Genomic DNA, 21585 nt, shown 5'->3' with positions numbered 1-21585 from the left:
GGGAGAGGGCACAGTGGAAACAGAATGTTATGGCCTTATGCGCCTATTGGCATAAAGAGCAGTGATGATGATGATGATGATGATGATGCCCAACGCGCTACTGCAGCTACGACTTATGCGCTACGACCAAGGTGACGAAGCCGCGAGAGACGAGTCGGCGAGGGAAGAGAGTTGCTCGAGCCAGTCCGCTTATCTCTCGCGGCCTCACTGCTTGTGCCCCAGCCCGTGATGAGAGCCTAGCCGCAGGCTAGTGCCCAGTTTTTGCCGGATGTCTTGACCTGAAATGGTAAAGTGGCGTAATAGCGGAATAATAATAGTAAATAGTGGTTGAAATCATTACACTGCGATTTTCATTGGTTCGTCTTTTTTTTACTATCACTGTCAATTGTCCTTCTTCGCTGACTGCACTCTAAACATCGGGGTTTGAGCACCAAAATGCGGTCCTATGAGGCCTCTAGGCGGGGCAGAGGGTACAAAAACACCCCGTGGACTACCCTGGCTACAGATAAGTGCAAAACGAAGTATGACACCCTTGCCTAGTTTCTGTACGGCTTTCTCTCAAGTCTTCACGGTCAATTGATTTTGGTGACACACCAGAGACGAACGGCCGGGAGTACTGTTCGCTGCCCTAACCCACACGTTTCTTCTTTTGAAAGGCAGAAACATGCCTGAAAAACTTTTAAATTTTTCAGCTGAAAGTTAAAACTTTCACTTGTCTAGTTTGTTGCCAGCGAGCAAGTAGAGGTCTATTTGCACTCTCCTTTCATTGTGCAACAATGTTTATTGATTACTCCAGGCTTTAATTATTTTCAACTTTTAAAAATAACACATGCATTGTGATACATTTATTTATTTATTTAAAGATTGGTTCTCAGAATTTAGCCTTACATCAAGACAAAATTGTTAAACTCAATCATCTGCGGGTCTTGGGCATCCAAATCGTTATCCCTTAATACAAGACACGTTCCAGAATAAAAACGTCTTGCAAATGTAACCCTTTTTTCCGGTTGTTATCATTGCAGAAAAGGAGTAATATTTCTCAAACTCATTAATAATTCATCAAATTAAAACAAAGAAAAAGCACAACCGTGAAGGTTTCGATACCCGGTTTTAATTAGCATAGATTTTGACAATTTTACTTCTCCGTTTACTCCTTAGTTTTTGTTTCGATTGAGAAGATGTATCAAACACTCAAGACAGTGTTCCAGCGGCTATCCAGACACCTCGAATTTCGTCAAAAATAATTTGTTGTTCGTCTTATTTTTAACTCTCTTCTCGATGTTTGGATATCCCGATGAAACAGAGTCTTTCGTGTTTGGTATATCATATCAAACACGAGCGCCAGAGTTTCATCACATTCCCAAACACTTGCAGAGGAGAGAGAGGAAAAAAAAGGTAGTGGAGTATATTTAAAGAGCTTCGAGATGTTTGTAAATGTGATGAAACACAGGCTCGACTTTTTTTATATATATCTTCTTAATTGAAACTTAAATTACAGGGGAAACGTCGGCAGAAATAAAATCGTAAAAAATGTACCGAACTATCGAGAAGAGGCGACATTTGAAGCGAGGCGGAGTATTTAAACGAACTTCGAGATGTTTGAAAATGTGTGAGCGAACACTATCAGTTTTAGCACCATCACGGTGAAGATTTCTTTAGTCTTCAATCGATAAATTACAAACAAGTTTGAGTCTGTTGCTTAACGATCTTTCATGTAACATGTGACATCGAAATTTTGGCCCCTTTTAATTTTAAAAATGTTTGAAACTAAACAACAGCAAAAAAGAAGTCAAGAATAGCTGGACATTTTAGACGTCATATCGAAAACGGTCTTGCTTCCACCTAACGTCACGCAACACTTTCCCAAGCAATGTTATTCAATTGCCCTTTTCAATGTTGGATGTGCAAAAAAAAAAAGGTTTTAATATGATTAACTCTCAAGTTTCTCTTTTAATCTATCGTGACGATGATCCACTGACCACAAGGGTGGTAGGTACTGAGGGAGCATAGTGTCTAGAAAATGCTGCCTCCATGTTTTCTCAAACTCGAGTAGTTTTCCTTCCTCGCGAACCTTTTTCACGACTTCCTGGCCATGCGACACAAAATTAGAGTTCTCCCTGCGGGTGTCCATCGTTGCGGCTTCTGCAATCATTTCTGGAGTCAAATCGGAGGTATTAAAATGCTTCTGAACGATCAGCATGAGTTGCTGGTGCCTGTCGTGCGGGAGTTTATCCCCAGCATAATTCAATGCTTTAGCAGCTGACTTGACTTTCTTTAGCTCTGGGTCTTCAATAAGGCGAGCCACAGTAGCATTTCCTGACAATAGATAGACAAAACACACGAGAACATGAGAAAGAAAATTCCACAAGTTCTTGGACGATGTGGCGACTGATGTATCGTGTTTTTTTTTTAAGTACAATGGAACCTCGCCTTACGGTCACCTCGTTATTACGGCCACTTTTTTGTCCCAGCGAAACGTCCGTAAATTTTCTTATAAGAAAACCCCGTTAATGTGGGCACCCCGTTGATACGGCCAACGGACACATTTTGAAATCCCAACCTGTATAATACTTTTTTAATTTTACCCCGCTTATACCAGTATTGTTCATCTTTCCATTGTCACTATTTCATGTACTGGTTTCAATTTTTTTTTTAGATTTTATGTTCCGAATGCTTACTAAAGAGCAGTTGCTTAGAAGTGCAATTGTGATATACTCTGTTACTCTGTTAAACTTCACTCAATTTAGACCAGTCATGAAGTTTGACCCTACCCCATTAATACGCCCACCCCGTTTTTACGGCCAAATTTTTGTGGCACGTTGGTTACCGTGTTAATGGGGTTGCTCTGTATGACTGATGGCTTGCTATAGAATTGCTTACATCTTGCAAAAAAAAAAAGAAAAAAAAATATTATCACGATCGTACATATGCGAGTTTCAAGAACACCAACCAATAATCAAAACATAAATTCTCATTGCAACACCGATACATTATCAGGCAACCAGGTGATGAGAATAGAGAAAATCATCAACAAAGTAATATTGTCTTGATGTACCATTAAATTCTTAGAACTGATATTAAAAGAACTAATGCTGTCAGTAACGAGAATTTACATTCTGAGCTTGGGACTGAAGGGGTTAAACTTATGTGATAATTGTAATCTGATTAATATGACGTCTCACAAAAAAGCCAAAAAGGAGATTGACCTGGAAAGCCCACAGCAGAGCAACTGGTTTTGTGACGCACATCGCTTAACGGGCTAGTGTCACGCTGTGAGTGACACAACCCTTGTCGAGCATAGAAGCAATTATTTATTTATTTATTTCTGTGAGCAAAAACGTACTTTAACTTAACCGCCTGGTTTATGCTTCGTTAAAACTCTGTTACAGTTAGATAGAAACCAGCAAAAGGTTTGAATCACGGACTTTATGAAGTCGAAAATGATATGATAACACTACCTGAATATGATCCAGTTTTTGCAATTTATGCTCGCTTAAAGGGATAGGTCATGTAATTTTAGCAGTGACCAACTTCTGATCACAGGATTAACTGAAATATCACAGCCAACAGTTTAGAACTGTAGACGAACTCAAAAGAGAGCCAAGCGAAACACAGAAAAACCGAAAAAAAAAAAGAGGCGTGCATAGGTAAAACTGCATAACATAATGATTAATAACGGAAAGCATTCGAGTTAACTCGAGAGTCTACAGAAATATTTTCAAACATAATCATCCTTGTTTGCAATGTGACAGTGATTTTCCCGACAAAATACCCCTGTTTTGCCAATTTCAAGTTTAACTTCCCGCTAAATCGAAGAAATATCAATATCCACTGATAGTTCGAATTACATACATACTTACGTACAACCTTTATTTAAACACGATTGCATGTCAAAGCTTTCAGCTTGTGGGGTTGTAGGGTCTATGCTTAAAGCACATGTCAGCTGTTTGGTTAGAAAATAGTAACATAGTATCATGGTATCTGTTCATATCAGGATCTAAACTTTTTGTCAATATTATAACATTTGGAAAAGTGATTCAGGTCCCTGAAAGCCTAGAAACATGATAATTGAAATCCACGTTCGCCGGAGTTAGCGGGATTCTCCCGTATAGCATCACTTTCTGGAGTTGCTTCTTTCTGATAGAGAAAATGGGTGCTTTCCATTAAGCTAAAGATTCCGGAAATTTCGGTCAGAATTCAAGTGGAAAGGTCCGTTTCGGTGTCTTCCGACCGGAACGTTCGGGATCACCTCTGGAGGTTGTCCACTTATTTCGGTCGGAATGTTCCGACCGAAATTCGCCGGCGTTCCATTTTTGACAAACCGGTTCTTTGTCCTAATTAGGGAATTCGGAAAAGGAATAAAAAATGGTAAGAGCCATTCCTATTGGTTGACCCGCTTTAATCGGAAAATGTCGTTCTATTTCCGTCGGATATTCCGAATGATCTATGACCAGTCGGTTTGGCATAATGGAAAGCACCCAATGTGTCCGTGGGTCGATCCATGAGAAAGGTTCTGAGTGAAACTTTACAAAATCGGCATGCGATAGGAAAAACAGTTAAGAGGGTTTAGGACAGAAAACGTTTCGGTCTTAGACTTCCCTCAATGCTTTGCTGTAACTACATGCAATAAAGTCTGAAACACATGAAGCACAGTCACAGACGAAGGTATTTTAAAAAAGCGTCGTTATTTTTGAAACGGAAATTCAGTTCAAGACCATTCAGCGGGAATTTGCCTCGGGGATTTTGCTAAAACCGGTGATGCTTTCGGACGGTCGCTACTCACTTTCGAAACGTGACTAATTTTATTTAGCATTGTCCTAAAGTTTTGATCAATTTCTCACTGGTATTTTGGACGTTTTCTCTATTGCTGTCCCTCAAAAGGATGTTATCTACTAATTGTCATCTTCATGTTATTCCACTGGTCAAGAAAACATTATGCAAGCTTTAGCACGCTTTCTTTTATATACTTTTCTTTGAGGTAAAAGCATAATTTTTCAGACTGAAAACCTCCTAAGATTTCATCTAGTCGAGGGTAAAGTAATTAATTTCGTGATATTATTTCCGAAACACTTTAGTTCGTGACTTCCGAACTGTGCCGTGTTGTTTTCAGATTCGCAGCCGTTGGAGCGGAATCATCGTATTTTCTTCATTACGAGATTTAGTTTGCAAAGTTATCACTGCAAGGTACAGAATACGAGGAGATTCTCTGAGTGGTGTTCCGGTTTTAAAAGGTCGCGCTCGTCCTTTTTTGATGCAGATTCTAACTACTTTGTCTTTGGAGGCGTGAAACCTGTTTGTTGGTCGTATTTGGAGTAAGTTTCCTCTACGAAATAAACAACGCAACAAAGAAGATTCTAAACATGTCTTCGCAAGAAACGGTGAACCTCTACAATCAGGAAAACATGACCGATGCCGCAACGAAAGTCTTGTTGGTAAACTGCGCTGTAAATGTTCCTCTCGCTTTAACGGCGATAATTGGGAACTCACTAGTGTTGCATGTGGCGAGGAAATCACCGACTCTTCGATCACCGTCCTTAGTTTTACTGTGTGGTCTGGCGATGTCCGATCTGGCTGTTGGCACAGTCGTACAGCCACTTTTCATCGCAAACGATTTAATAACAGTGTATTCCCGATCCCAAAGGCTCAAACGAGTATTCCTGGGTATTTACGACGCGTTTGGTTTCTCTTTATGTGGAATTTCTCTTTGTACAGTCACAGCAATTGGTGTCGACAGATTGATTGCCGTTGTAAAGTCCTTACTTTATCCAAGTATTGTGACAATTCCTCGCGTAAGACGCGTTCTTGTCGCCATCTGGTCAATTTGTTTCATTTTAGCAGGCGCGTCTTTCTGGCAGGAAAAGAGTCTGTTGATTTCACTTGGAACTGTAATATGTGCTTGCCTGTGCATCTCAACTATTTGTCACGTAAAAATATACAAAACAGTTCGGTATCATCAAAATGCAATTCAACGTCAGTTCCTGGCGGTTGAAACAAACACTGGGCATGTTAACAAAGTGACAAGCCTAAAAAAGTCTGCATTCAATAATTTCATCGTTTTTCTTGTTCTCATCATCTGTTATAGCCCTTATGTAGTTGTTTTCTACGTAGTGACTTCAGTTAATCCAATGCATATACTAATCGCAAGATCCCTGACTTCAACTATTGTGTTCATTAGCTCTTCTTTAAATCCATTTTTGTGTTGCTGGCGAGTATGTGAGATCAGGGAGGCTGTAAAACAGACTTGTCGTAAATTACTTTGCTGTTTAACAAATTGATGTCAGTTTTTCATGCGTCTGTTCTGTTACTGATCATGACTTTGTCATAACATTGTCAAAGTAGCTGTGGATCTACTCGGCTATCTCCTCGTGGATCCGCAAACTACTTTGACAATGCTACGACGAAATTCATTGTCAATAACAGGACAGACACATAAAAAACTGACATCAATTTGTTTTTACAATAAATTATCGCGAAAATTATAAATTCACGTGTCCGTCCGCTTACTGACAATGAAAATTAGCCAATGAGCGCGAGAGTATTTCGGAAGTTATTGTAATAATATAAATTACCCATTTTAAGTATCAGTTACTCAAACCCTCGCTAACTCGAACCAAAATCGATTTCTCCTGGATTTCCGTCTTACAGTTACTGTAATTTTACCCTCGATAACTCGAACCTCCCGCTAACTCGAAGCAATTTTCGTTTCCCTTTAGGTCATTTTCTGTATAATTTTACCCCCGATAACTCGAACCACGTCTGTCAATATGTGACAAGTCAAAACAAACGGTGTACTGTAGTCCAAAGCATTAAATTTATTTTGAAGCAGCCGTGTGGACTTTTTCCTTTCTTTTACATTGCACAACACGTGTCAGTTCAGTTTATACGAAACTGAGAAATGTATTCATGTGACGTCATCATTTTCCAAAATAAGAAATTACCAATCCTTCTGAAGTTTTAGTTTCATCAGATGTAAGACCCTTTAATAACTTGATGTTTTGCAACGTTTAAGCTCGACAGGGTTCTCATTATGTAATAAAGCACGTTTTTGAATTTCCAAGTTTATGCGTTTGGTGACATTAAAAAGGCGGCCCGATAAGGCTCTCGAGTAGTCAAAAGATGAGTTATTGCTCAAGTTTTTGCAAACTAATCGGTTGTTGTTCTTTAAAAAGTGTTCATTTCAATGTTTCGGAGCTCTAGAGTACCAACTTTTCGTTTCAGTGGCAAAACTCGATGACAGATGTTTCTGTTACTCCACGGCCGCCATGTTTGTCTCCCTCCGAGGGGCACAAACATGGCGATTTCATACAAAGCTCTTTAAACTTGAGTGAAACACTTCTCCGAATAACGGGGGAATGAAAAACTGCGCAGACCTAAATCTTGGCGAGGTTATTTACATATCAATCATCTTTCATATCCCAGCTTCTTGACTTAATTTATTGAATCGTTATGATTTTTATTGTTGATGGTGTGACACTGTAAACCAGCCATACTGTGTCGCGACCGGAAAATTGTATTGCGTTGCATTAGTTGATCGTTGTGTTGATTATCACGTGCACCGTGCGCGTGATCGCTGAACTTTGAACTATCGCACATGTATGAATCGTCTTCGAGTTTCCAAGAGAGAGTTCTAGAAAGGGAGAAGTGAGATTAAACCAGTTTGTTAAAATAACGTGAGCTTCCTTTGTCGGCGTAGACCAAATTCCCGACAACTGTGTAATTAAATTTGATTCAAATATACATTGCAAGAATAGAAAAAGGAAATCGCATGAACTTTGAAAATGTAACTCGCATGAGCTTTGTACCAGTAGACCGACATTGTTCAAAAAACCTGTACTGTTCACAATATTCCTGGACTTCTCCCTGCTGCTTTGCTTTGTTGCATTTTTCACATTACCTTCCGTTCCGATTTATACAGTACTTAAGAGATGTATTGTTTTATTTTCACTCGACTTCTCTATTCTGTAATTAAATTTGATTAAAATGTACACTGCATGAATAGAAAAACATTACATACCGTTTTTTCCTTATTTCCATTCATTTGTTCAAGACTCCCGATAATTCAAACCTTTTTCAATTTCCCTTGCAGGTTCGAGTTATCGGGAGTCGACTGTAATTTTCTTTTGGTTTATCACAAAGTTCAGAACATCTGAAAATAACACTACCTGGATATGACCTAACTTTTGCAATTTATTATTAACTCGAGCTCGTTTAAAGGAAATTCTAGCAGTGACCAGCTGACCACAGGATTAACTGAAATATCACAGCCAATAGTTTAGAACTGTAGACGAACTCAACAGAGAGCCAAGAGAAACACATTAAAACCAAAAAAAAGGCATGGATGGGTAAAACTACATAAGATAATGATTAAAAACGGATTGCATTCGAGTTAACTCGAAAGTCTACAGAAATATTCTCAAACATAGTCATCCCTGTTTGCAATGTGACAGTGATTTTGCCGATAAAATACCCCTGTTTTGCCAATTTCAAGTTTTAGTTCCCCCTAAATCGAAGAAATATCAATATAAGCTGATAGCTCGAATTACATACAAACTTACATACAACCTTTATTTAAACACGATTGCATGTCAAAGCTTTCAGCTTGTGGGGCTGTAGGGTCTATGCTTAAAGCACATGTCAGCTGTTTGGTTAGAAAATAGTAACATCGTATCATGGTACCTGTTCACATCAGAATCTAAACTTTTTGTCAATATTATAACATTTGGAAAAGTGATTCAGGCCCGTGAAAGAGTCGAAACCTGATAACTGAAATTCAGTTTCCGTTGTCAGTTCGCCGGAGTTAGCGGAATACTCCCGTAGTACGGTTTAGGACAGAAAACGTTTCGGTCTTAGACTTCGTTCAGTGCTTTGCTGTAACTACATGTAATGAGGTCTGAATTCGGAATTCAGTTAAAGACCATTCGGTGGGGATTTTTGCCTCAGGGATTTTGCTAAAAACGGTGAAATTTTGTCGCGATGCTTTCGGGCGGTCGCTACTCACTTTCGAAACATGACTAATTTCCTTTAGCATTGTCCTAAAGACTTGATCAATTTCTCATCGGTACTTTGGTCGTTTTCTCGATTGTTGTCCCTCAACAGGATGTTATCTGCTAACTGTCATGTTATTCCATTGGTCAAGAAAAATTATACGAGCTTTAGAAGGCTTATTTAAATATACTTTCCGTGCAAGGTGAAATCATAATCTTTCAGACCGAAACCGTTGTAAGATTTTATCTAGGCGAGGGTAAGCATTATTGCAAATTGATTCCGTGATGTTATTTCCCAAACAGTTTAGTTCGTGACTTTCGCACTGTGCCCTCGACCTTTCAGTTTCGTACAGTTCCACCGGAATCATCGTTTTTTCTACATTACGAGATTTCGTTTGCAACGTTATCATTGCAAAGTACAGAATACGAGGAGATTCTCTGAGTGGTGTTCCGGTTTTAAAAAGTCGCGCTCGTCCTTTTTTGATGCAGATTCTCAAACCATATGTCGAGCTCGCCGCTGGCTCTAACTACTTTGTCTTTGGAGGTGTGAAACCTGTTCGTTGGTCGTATTTGGAGTAAGTTTCCTCTACGAAAAAACCAAAGTAACAAAGAAGATTCTAAACATGTCTTCGCAAGAAACCGTGAACCTCTACAATCAGGAAAACATGACCGATGCCGCAACGAAAGTCTTTCTGGTAAACTGCGCTGTAAATGTTCCTCTCGCTTTAGCGGCGATAATTGGGAACTCACTGGTGTTGCATGTGGCGAGGAAATCACCGACTCTTCGATCACCGTCCTTGGTTTTACTGTGCGGTCTGGCGATGTCCGATCTGGCTGTTGGCACAGTCGTACAGCCCCTTTTCATCGCAAACGAGTTAATAAGATTGTATTCCCGATCCCAAAGGTTCCAACAATTATTCCAGGGTGTTTATAGCACGTTTGGTTTCTCTTTATGTGGAATTTCGCTTTGTACAGTCACAGCAATTGGTGTCGACAGATTGATTGCGGTTGAAAGGTCCTTGCATTATCCAAGTATTGTGACAATCCCTCGCGTAAGACGCGTTCTTGTTGCCATCTGGATAATATCTTTAATTTTAGCAAGCTCGCGTTTCTGTCAGGAAAAGATTCTGTTGATTTCACTTGGAACTGTAATATGTGCTTGCCTGTGCATCTCAACTATTTGTCACGTAAAAATATACAGGACGGTTCGCTATCATCAAAGTGCGATTCAACTTCAGTTCCTGGCGGTTGAAACAAACACTGGGCATGCTAACAAAGTGACAAGCCTAAAAAAGTCTGCATTCAATGCTTCCATCGTTTTTCTTGTACTCATCATCTGTTATAGCCCTTATTTAGTTGTTTTCTACGTTGTGACTTTAGTTAATCCAATCGGAAGATCCCTGACTTCAACCATTGTGTTCATTAACTCCTCTGTAAATCCATTTTTGTATTGCTGGCGAATATGTGAGATCAGGGAGGCTGTAAAACAGACTTGTCGCGAAGTAGTTTGCTGTTTAACAAATTGACGTCAGTTTTTCACGCGTCTGTCCTGTTATTGACCAGGAATTTCGTCATAACATTGTCAAAGTAGTCTGCGGATCCACTCGGCTATGCTGACGAAATTCATTGTCAATAACAGGACAGACGCATGAAAACTGACGGGAATTTGTTGTTTACAATAAATTATCGCAAAAAATGTAAATTCAAATGTCTGTCCGCTTATTGACAATAGAAATTAGCCCATGAGCGCGCGAGAATTTCTGTAGTTATTGTAATGATATAAATCATCCATTTCAAGTATCAGCAAGTCTGATACAGGATATTTGAATACTATGGATCATTTTGGTATAGTGAACGTTTTTTATCATAGCCGTTGCACTTTAATCTGTGCGGACAAACTTGAGCAAGTCATTTTAGGAAGATTTTGTTCATTATCTCCCAAGGTTGATTTCCACTGACTCTTGGTTGGGGGTTAACACTGTAAACATTAAGGAAAATGTATGGAAAAGCTGAAATGGTTTCCTTTGACAGGTCACTTCATTTGAGTTTACGGTGTACGAAATTCCCTTTATCAAAATGGGAAGGAACCTGAAAACCGTGGTAGTAAACACCCTAAGAAGAAATGCTGGACCGAAAAATCCTTCTCTCGCTAAAACAAACATGCCATAATTTGAAGCATTTTGGACACAAACACAGAGCGTGGGGCTTATTAGTAGCATTTTAATGTGCTCTCTTCATTTAAAATTCAGTGAATGACGTCTTAAGCCTAGTTCAACGTAGCGACATAACGACATAACGACATAAACATAACAACATCAGAAGTACGTTATGTCGTTATGTTTAAAGTGTGAACATCCTGATAAAATGACATAATGGAAACATAACAGCATATAAAGCCTGGTTCACAGTAGCGACATAACGATATAACGACATCGTCACGAACGATATAAAAAAGATAAAAAGATAAAACTGATCTTTTCCTTATGTCGTTATGTCGCTAGTGTGAACCAGGCTTAAGGACACAAGGAATAAAAATCGATCTTTTCCTTATACTTTTATGTCTAGGTTCACATTGTGTGGACATGAGCGATCATTGAAATTATGCCGTTGATAGTATGAACTACACGTAGGCCTTACCAAGCGGTGCATTGTACTTGTTTGCCAGTTCGCTCCGTAGCTTGTCATCATAATAGGAGGACTGTCGATGACACTTCGGGCACATGAGCAGGATATCGTGGGAGTGATGATCTTTCATGACCAGAGGAAAATATCGCCTGTAGTCGTGAGGGACAATGTTCTTCCTCATGTAGCTCTGATCGCTTCCACAAACCACACAAATGTTATCTTTGAAATTCAGGTAATAGGAATCTTCTGTTCCTGGCCGTCCTGAGGGTTCAAACTTCAGTTGGACTGTATAAGGATCACGGCCTGTCAGTTTCCCTTCGGAAAATAAGATTAATGTTACATTTAATACACTTGGCTCCAGATGAACCATAATTCATACATATTCTATCATTCTCTGCCTCCAGCTGAGACCTCCATAGTACAGACAGTCAGGGAACTGTCCCTCCGGTGTCCGTATTAAAGAGTTTCGACTGTAGCAAATAAAATACATGTAAAAACCTTCTGTGATACAAAATGTTGATAAATGACAAGTTTCAAAACATACACAGTACAAAAATTCGGAGAAAGTCTTCAAAAGAGCCTCTGCCTTTTGTTGGTCATTTAGGGGCATCTAACAGATCGTTTTGGTAAATCATCTGTTTGGATAGACCATGAGTAGTCCCTCTTTCGCTTAGTCCATCGAGCGTGACCGTAAATAAACCGCCACGAAAAACTGGCCGCGTGAAATCCTTTACGGCCTCGCTCGACAGACTAAGCGAAAGAGGGACTCCTGTTTAGACGACCTTTAATCCCCACCGATTTTTCTAAAGAGAATTGTCATCTAGAACTTTTGTGATATGAGAAGGCCTGTTGATTTTTAAATTAATAAAAATCTCATTGTGGTCATTTTGAGAACCAAAAAAAGGCAGCTATGATTTTCTGAAAGGCAATAAGACCTGCATGTTGGGTTTTCGGGAAAAGAAAAAAAAATCCGTCATTTAAATTGGAAAACTCGATAACGCCCCATACGATGAATGAACAGATAAAAACCTTATAGTGAAGCCTAAAATTAACCTATAGCGCTATAAAAGCACTCCAGATGGCCTAAAACAGCATATTAAAGGATTTGAGAGAAAAGCATCATCAGGTGCCCCTGATCATTGAAACTGGAGGAAAATGTTAGGGCTCAACAAAAAAGCTATATCCTCAACAAGTTAACCGTATTGACTAAGCCAACTTCTTCTAACCTTGCTGTAAAATCAAGCATGTAAATAATAAGAAATATGGTCCTAATTAAGCCTAGAAACCTTAGTTTGTCAACTAAGACAGCAGAATCCCGATGTTTTGAGCCAGCTATGGACATGGAAATTGGTCTAAAAAGAAGGAGGTTTGAATAAACGGATCATGCATTTCTCCTTTCTTTTGGCCAAAGGGAAAAACGTCTTAGGAAATTTAGGGAGGTTAAAAAAGTTGAGGGTTTGAAAACCAGGAGTACACAGTAGTTAAATAATACTGATTTGAACAATAGTTGGTAGATCTTAAACATTCAATTGGGAGACAAAACAAAGTCGCTATTGACCTACCAATTCCTTTTTCAATATACCAGTCTGCCTTCTTACGATCCAGTGTGCACAACCTTGATCCATCAGGGGCGGCCAGCATGCAGTTCATGTAAAGAGGCGACTTTCTTATAGTGCCTCTCTTGTAAGGTTTTCTATCCAAAATCTCTCCAGGATCCTCTTTCTTGTTGTCTTTTTCTATGACCATGACTGGTCCTTTCTTATCCTTGAATGCAAGATCAATGACTCCCTGGCAAAGAGAGCTTGCTCTTTGACAAAAGAATGAGTCTTGTAGAAGATCAACAACCTCTTCTCTAACAAGATAGCCTTCTTTCCCGTCATGTCCTGACTCCCACTTACTTAGATCTGCTATGATATTATAAACTTCACATTCCACATCAAACTCGTGACCATTAGAATTTTCAGCACTTTTTAAGACTTTGCCACAGGTTTGAGAACCACTGTCTTGCACAGCCGAAGAGCTTGCTCTTTTATTAACAAAGTTAACGTTGTTCTTCTCCCCATGACTTCTGTTTTCTATGAACTTTTCCTGATCTTCTGTAACTTCAAGGTCATCAATTGTTCTTCTGGAATGTTCGATGTCAGGTTCTTCTTCAAATGAAGTTGGGTGATACGTACCTGTAATGTTATTTCCTGAAGAATTGTTGGCAGGCAGTTTAGTGCTGATCTGATCCTGAATCAAACCAGCTCCTAAATGTCCACTGACATTTTTTTCCTCACTTATGGAATCCTCAGAGATACAAGCAGTTCTAAGCACTTTTCTCTTCTCTACCTTTGCTTTTGCCAGGCTAAGAAATATGTGACTTGCAACTAAGGCATCATTCATGGCATATTCAATCTGCCTTCTGTCAAACTGCTCTGCTTCCCAATTGCTACAGCGAATTCTCCAAGACTTGTCCATTGTGACACCAAGAATCCTCTTTGCTAATGCATCTAAACTCATCTTCTGCTTCCTGTCAAGCAGAAGCAAGGAATGACTTTCAATGGCGAAAGAAAATGCAAAGCAGTGTGGATTCTAGGGGATGTACCAGCGGTGTACTGGCCTGCTGTGCTGCCAGATGTGTCACAGAATCTAGCGATGGAGACTGTCTGTGACTCAGGCTAGACGTAATAGAGGGTGGTCATGGCTGGTGTAAAGGACAAAATGAAATCCTTGGGGCATTTGGTAAAGACCATAAAATCTTGATAACAAGTGTCCCCACCCCCTCACTGATTTTATGACCAACTAAAAAACCTTCTGTGAAAGGGGTATGAATTTTTTTTTTCTGGCACAACATATCAAACCAAGTACATGAATGGTTTGATTTTTTTGACAGATTGAAAGGATGGCAAATAAACCAGTCAAAAAAGGAAAAAACTTCATTTATTTTACTTTGTTGCCATTAATTTTATGCTGTTGACTTGCTCATCAATGCCACTTATATATGCTCAAAATGTATGACTTCTGCTGCATGCAGTGAGAGGGCAGTAGTGCTAATCTACATGAGGGGGATAACATAGAGTCCTCTACCACAGGTTACCAGAGGCCAATCCATTGCAGGTGCATCTTTTTGGCAAAACAGGGGCTGGGGGCAGGGGGGCTAAAAGGCCAAAACATTATTTCTTCAGTGGAGAACTGGTTCAATCCAGGCCTCCAAATTTTCACTCTGATTAGTGCTCCACCTTGTACTGAGTCTGGATTGATTGGCAACCAATAGATTTGTACCACTGTTTAGAGATTTCTTTCTCAACCCAGGAGATTTAACTGAAGAACAAGGCACAAAGTTACAAACCAGCAAGCATTAGCCAAACTGTAAATTTGGATTGTATCATATTTTATAGCCTGTGAACACAGACACATTTCCAGCTGTCATTTGGTTCTGCCAAAAATAACGTCTGCGAGCCCGAGTGAGAGATTGAGTTCAGTGACCTCAGCTCTAATTAACCAATCACATTCCACCTTGTAACATCCCACAGTAACATGCAAAAAGCCTTCGTGAAGCTTGCCCAAATGTGTGGAAAAAAATGGTGGAAGATGTGTTCAAGAAGTTTTGTGAAGTGTTTTGGTTTGATAGCCTCAAAAAGTAACAGACTTGCTTGTAAACAGCGACACTTGAAATATGTGGTGCCAGAATGGCCAAAGGAGGTATTAACCTAAACATTGAGCTCTAGAAGTAAAAGTTTGATCTAGTTAATGCAAGAAATTTCATTTACAACAGTTCCTACTAAACAACAGGGCCCGATGTCATGATATATAAAATGCAACTAAGCAACTTGTTCACACAGTAGTTCAAACTTTGTCCCCCCAGAACTAATATTAAAAAAAAGCATATATAGCTTGCAATAGAAATGAGCGTACACAAAGTACAAGCTCAAAGAAATGAAAGCTCTAGGTACATCAAACTCGGCAGAGTAACATGCAGATAACAGTGGAAACTAAGCAGACCTATGACCCCCCCTCCCCCCCCCCCCAAAAAATGTAATAACACTGTCAAATAGTGCTTCTCTACTTAAAATTCCTCCTAATAACACAGCCTCAGGTGCCTTTCAGAAACATGTGTGAAGCAAAAAGGGTTGAGAGTCCTAAAATCAAAAGAGAAGAGCAAATGCGCAAATGTCACGGACTGTGTAGGAGTTCTGCAGGCCTGTTCCAAAAAAACTCATTTTACACTCTTGTGATTGGTAATTGAATGGCTTAGTGCAAGACTGACGTAAGTGACTTTTTCGGGTGAAAAATAATTTTTTTTGTTCAAAAGCGCCCGAATTTTTGCGTGTCGTCTTCAGTTGAGTAGAAGAGCATAGCCCTGTTCATTTTTTCAGCTGGTTTGCACTTTGTCTTCGGAAAAAGAAAGAAACATTAGGACAACGGTGACTTCAAAACAATAATACAGGGCCGCAAAACAAAATGGATGAACACGAGCCTTAAAGAAAGATGAGCCTATAACTTGACAGTTACAGTAAAGGTAACATAACCCCACGGCTAGCATTGGACCTAAAAGCAAACCCTAACCCTTGGCCTAGGGTTAGCATTTAGTCTTAGGGTTACCAATTTAGTGCTAGGGTTTAGGGTTAAGGCTAGGGTTAAGGCTAGGGCTAGGGCTAGGGCTAGGGCTAGGGCTAGGGCTTAGGGTTAGAGTCTTGAAACACTTTGTGCTAGGGTTAGTTCTATTTTGGTGCTAGCCTAGGGAAAATAAGAAAACAAGAAAACACTTCATTTCATAAACACAGCATGATCGTGAATCTAAATAAAGTCATCGACCAGTGTCTATTAGCGGTGGTTTGCAATCAGTGAAAACATGAAACTCGTTTAGAACAAAAGCAAGTTTGGTTTGCATTCTTTCAAAAAAAAAAAAAGTGAAAATCACTAGCGAAATGCGACATTTCATAGGTGCTACTGCGATGATGTAAAACATTTTGAAATGCAATGTGCTATAACAGCGCAGCTTGCCATTACTTTGACTGCGTGATGAACAACAAATACCTTATAAAACATATTTTGTGAAACGTTTTGCAATCAGTGAAAACATGAAACTCTTTTAGAACAAAAAAGAGTTCGGTTTGCATTCTTTCAAAAAAAAGTGAAAATCACTAGCGAAATGCGACATTTCATAGGTGCTACTGCGATGTAAAACGTTTTGAAATTCAATGAGCTATAACAGTGCAGTTAGCCATAACTTTGACTGCGTGACGAACAATAAATACCTTATAAAACATATTTCGTGAAATGTTGCCACAAGGAATTAACGCTTGACATTCGAAGAAGACGATTTTTCCGAATTACAGTACTTGAATGGCTGAGTCAATCTGAAATTGCTCCGTCTCTGTGATAATTAAATACCCTGTATATTTGTGAAAACACTGAACTGAATCTAAGTGGGAAAACCGAAAACAAACGGAAAATATATAGCAAAAGGAATGGCATATTTAAAGAAAAAAGACTTACACAGTTGTCTCTTTCTCTCGCCATCTCCTAACCTCACAAACGAATCATTCTATTGGGATTCCATGATAATAAAGGCAAGCGATCGAAAGCCGCTAGTCCATAATATGATTGGCGTTTGTCTGCCCCAGTTCCCAAAAGGTCAACTGTCACACTGTAACACAACAATGGTCAACAATCGCGCCTTTGGATCAATCATTTCTCTTACATGAAAACATTGGCCATTTATTCCTGGAAAGAATTGGGGCTTAGGGCTATTTTTGTCTAAATGAAGTAATACATTACTTTTCTCAGTGAAAAAATATCTTTTCTGTCGATTCTGTTTCAATTAATATTCCGTTGGCTGAGCGAAATGTAAGTTTGTGATGTTTTCCATTGCCGACTGAGATCGACTGACAAGACCTATCGAGATGCATTAAAGATTATTATGGGATATCCCTGAGCAACTTCAACACGGCAAGGCCTACGGGCTGACTAAACAGATTTTTTAAGAGTCTAAAAGCACTTCTTTATTTCCAAACGTTCTGCACAGCAACATTTGGCAAATGGGCCACTTCTCGCCATTGACTCGTTTTTTTGCATGAGAAGTGCTTTCAAACTCCTCGCCTGGCTTCAGTGTGCCTTCGATCGCTTAGCGCTCTTGGAACAGGAACACATCTCGCTTCTTTGAGATATGCTAGTGACTTACGCCAGGTGGGCGCAAATAGGAGTCAAATAAGCAGACTTAATGCAATAGGTGAGGTTTCAACTTGTCTGATCAAAAGCTTGACGTTGTCTTGCGCGCCAAAATAATGCAAATGCAAGCTTACGTCACAACGTAGTTGAAGAAATTTATTTCCAGATCCCGTCTTTGAGCGAGTAAACTTTCCACTTTGTTTTGTACATCAGGCGAAAAAAACAAGGAATACAAACACAGGGCAATGTTCTCCTATTACGTTGGAGACCACATGCAAAAATTTGGGCACTTTTGAACAAAAAAATCATTTTTCACCCCAAAAAGTCACTTATGTCAGTCTTGCACTAAGCCATTCAATTGTTTACATTTGCCCTTGGCATTTGTCCTAGCTCCCAAGTTTTTTAAAAGCCATCATTTTTGAAATCTCGTTTGATTTTGCTTTTGATTTCTGCTACTCTGTCTAAAGATCTCCTCTAGCAAAGCAGACACAGCAAACGCCAGCAACAAGATCCCTCCCATGGCAAACAGACCGATCGACTTTCATTGAATGCAGACTTCAGAGTACTTTTTCAAAACAATTTTCTCTTCTCTTCACTGGAAACTTTTTCTTTGCATGGCAAACAAACCTTGGAGGTCGAGATCTTCTTCGGTGTTTCACCCGCGCTCAATGTGAACAAATTTCACGTCCTAAAATTACCACCTGTTCCCACTTCCTGCTGGCATCGACACACATTTACACGAGTGTCATATTCTACTGGGGAATTTTACTGGTCAAAAACAAAACAAAAGTTTTGATGTTACTGAAATCAATCTCTTACTTGGGTTTGCAGACGTTATTTTTGGCTGACCCACGTGACAGCTGCAAATAGTCTGCATTTGCAAGCTACATGTTCTAGGGCTTGACTTTGACTCTGTGACTCAATCACAATGCCTCTCTCAACCATGGAGGGTATAAATCGTTAGGGCAATCTCACAAAATAAGCTATCCTGGAGGGTAGGGTAGGGGTCCCCACCCCTAACCATGCCACCCTCCCCCCACCATAGTCCTCCTGATGCCTCAGATGGTAACAGATTATCTTTAACATGTACCTTGCCTGAACAGTCTCATCAACTTGGCACCGCTCTACCACATGCCTCAGATCCACACAACCCATCACCTGAACTCCAAACATTCCAGTCAGTCTCTTTGCATCCTCCTTAATGCCGACACCAAATTTAAGAATGCTCTTATCCTCCAAGATTTCTCTGACAGTCTGTGGTAGGTGACCGTTCATTTTACACAATCGAACAAGAAAGCAATCGCTCAGGGGTGTTGCTATTTGTAACAAAGCAACAAGAGTGTTTATGTGACCTTTCTTGTTCACCCACTCGCAGTCCATTCCAAGGAAATTCCATTTAAAAGGATAACTTGATCGGTAGGACCGCAGAAGTTTGTCACACGACGAAACACTGTCAACTACAAAAACACGAGTGGTCTTTGATACATTTCTTGATAACAAATTGCGATCAAACGTTCTCCACACATGTTGCGCTGGACCAAGAAAAACAAGACCAAGAAACCATCGTAGAAATACCAGCAGAGAAATCCCTACTGTTCCAATGTAGGAATATAAGCTCGATCGATTGTCCTCCTTGAATCGCTCGAGAAATCTGTTTCGGTTTACACCGGTGGTTTCGCTGGGATTCATACACAAATTGGAGTCATCTCTCATCCTAGATGGGCTTGCGTTGGAGGCGCTTTCTCCAGATGCTTGCATTTTTGTTATGATAACAAGGAGTCGATGAAAAAGACCTCTTCTACCGGCAGAAATACGCAAATAATGCATTACTGTATGTGGTGCAACACATGGCAGCCATCTTTGGTGAACTGGTTCCCAGTCGCAATGCTCAATGCGGTAGTGGGCGCATTATCACCGCGCGTGGGATCTGGGGAGCGATTTTTTTCCCCCTGCTTCGTGGCCTTGGTCGTAGCACTTTGCCTATCGCCTCTCTCTCTGCACTTGCTGGTATGCTTATGATAACAGGAAACTAGACGCTGCTTTTCATACGTGTTTATACGGCCGGCCGTGGCCTCTGTTGTGAATAGTTACACTTGTAACCAGACAGGGCAGGTTCAGCTTGTCTCCGTCGGCCCAGCGGTCAATGCAACAAGGACGTGGGAAATGGCGGGAAATGGCAATGTCTTAATGTCACACGTATGTTTACAGGGAAGGTATTTTATTGGGGTGTGTAAGAGGGTCTCAACGGGGTGGTGGCTTTTACAGCTAATAACGGTTAATATTTAAAAACATTTTGGATTCTGCTGGCTAACAGTTACTTAACTTTCCTTACGGGTTAATAAAAATCTTAGAAATTAATTAGCATTGTTTCAAAAAGTTAAAAGTTTATTTTAATTGCAGTTAAACATATTTAGGGTCGTAGGGCCATCCTGCAATGGATAGTTTGATATTCGAGAGGGCCTTAAAAGTTTCTAGGCGTTTTCCTGTACTACAAAGACAAGACACAGAAAAGGCTTGATTTTCCCTTCCGTGGCTAATCTTTTTTTCTTTACGGTTAACATTTTTTATGGTTAACGGTTTAAAATTTTCCAATTCTTACGGCTAAAGGTTAAATTTGTGGCCAGTTTTAAGGCTAACAGCTTATCCTGAAGTATTGCAACTTTCCCTGGATGGGATGCTAGACCACTGCAGGTGTCCCAGCATTTCAACTAGGTTAGGGGCCGTTCGTGAATTATGGGTCAGGGGAAGGGGGTTGGGGAGGGGGGGGGGGCGGAAAAAAATTAGGGAGGCATCAAAGAAAATTTTCATCAGGGAGGGGGGTTCCCAAATTTGCTTTGCCTGACAAGGGGGGGGGGGGGGACCTTGAAAAAGCATAAACTTGTTTTTAAATCTTTTATTTCATCAGATTATCCTTATCAAAAATAAACATTATTGAATATCTTGTACTCAGATGAGCCGATCACATTAAAAATGTAAACTATGAAGTTAGAATTTATATGACGGGTGGTACAAGGTAGTGATTTGTCAATGTAACTGTATTCAGTGAGTACATTCATTCCTTTGTAACAGAAAAGACGGGTGATACATTTTTCTTCGACAGAGAGCATCTTAAACAGTTTCAGAAAACAACTGGGAGCGCCCAGAGTGAAGCGCCAGGCTATTTCTACATAATGAAAATATTGAAATTCGTGAAAGAGCATTACAGAGTAGATGAACTGTTCATGGAATTCATAAAAGATGGATGCAAGGAGAACAACGCTGATCAATGCAGTTGGTGTAAGGATACTGGATGAAAAGGTCCAACAATAGCCAGGGTCCCTGAACCAATGCCTGACAGGGAGAATCCAGGTCATTACAAAGATGTATTTGACACCTCCAACAATAGGGACACTGGGGAAACACGACCTGTTAACGAATTTGCTCCTCTTGCAAACATAAAAAAAAAGCTTTTCACGACGAAAAAAATTTCAGTCAAAGACAAAAGCGGAATAGAAGAGTTTTCAATACAGTATGCTGTTTAAGAGGAACATGTTACAGTCTATGTTAAACAGATGGACAAGCAGAAAGCGTGTGCACTGATTAGAGCAAGAGAGAAACAACAAAAAAGAAATGCAAAAAAGCAGAAATCTTTCGTCGATTATGACTGGAAGAAACTAGAAGAAAGTGGTAAACTGCACTCCCTGACAAAACCGGAGCTGCAGCACTATCTAAAGCACTACAACCTTTCCTGTATTTGAAGGAAAGATAATTGGGTGCAGAGGATCGTAAGTGGACCGTGGAGTGAAGGAGATGAAGAGGAGGACAACTTTATAATGATCCCTTC

The 21585-nt window shown here is 39.9% G+C and overlaps 3 protein-coding genes across 3 annotated transcripts; 2 read left to right on the top strand and 1 right to left on the bottom strand.

Moving 5' to 3' along the window:
- Positions 1–761: 761 nt before the first annotated feature.
- LOC145502516 (exonuclease 3'-5' domain-containing protein 2-like) lies at positions 762–20287 on the bottom strand. Its single transcript, XM_081481824.1, has 4 exons — positions 18853–20287; positions 13172–14121; positions 11622–11924; positions 762–2316 (listed from the first exon to the last, which is right to left on the bottom strand). Exons 1-4 carry the CDS (start codon positions 19587–19589, stop codon positions 1931–1933), a joined length of 2376 nt encoding a protein of 791 aa, XP_081337950.1. The 5' UTR covers positions 19590–20287; the 3' UTR covers positions 762–1930.
- LOC145502517 (melanocortin receptor 4-like) lies at positions 2335–6283 on the top strand. Its single transcript, XM_081481825.1, has one exon. The coding sequence runs from the start codon at positions 5361–5363 to the stop codon at positions 6273–6275; it is 915 nt and encodes a 304-aa protein (XP_081337951.1). The 5' UTR covers positions 2335–5360; the 3' UTR covers positions 6276–6283.
- Positions 9604–11592, top strand: LOC145502518 (melanocyte-stimulating hormone receptor-like). Its single transcript, XM_081481827.1, has one exon. It carries the CDS (start codon positions 9608–9610, stop codon positions 10508–10510), a length of 903 nt encoding a protein of 300 aa, XP_081337953.1. The 5' UTR covers positions 9604–9607; the 3' UTR covers positions 10511–11592.
- Positions 20288–21585: the final 1298 nt, after the last annotated feature.

Source organism: Orbicella franksi, chromosome 11 (assembly GCF_964199315.1).
Source record: "Orbicella franksi chromosome 11, jaOrbFran1.1, whole genome shotgun sequence".
Taxonomy (NCBI): domain Eukaryota; kingdom Metazoa; phylum Cnidaria; class Anthozoa; order Scleractinia; family Merulinidae; genus Orbicella; species Orbicella franksi.
The sequence above is the reverse complement of the archived record's forward strand: the minus strand, read 5'-3'. Positions and strand labels throughout refer to the sequence as shown.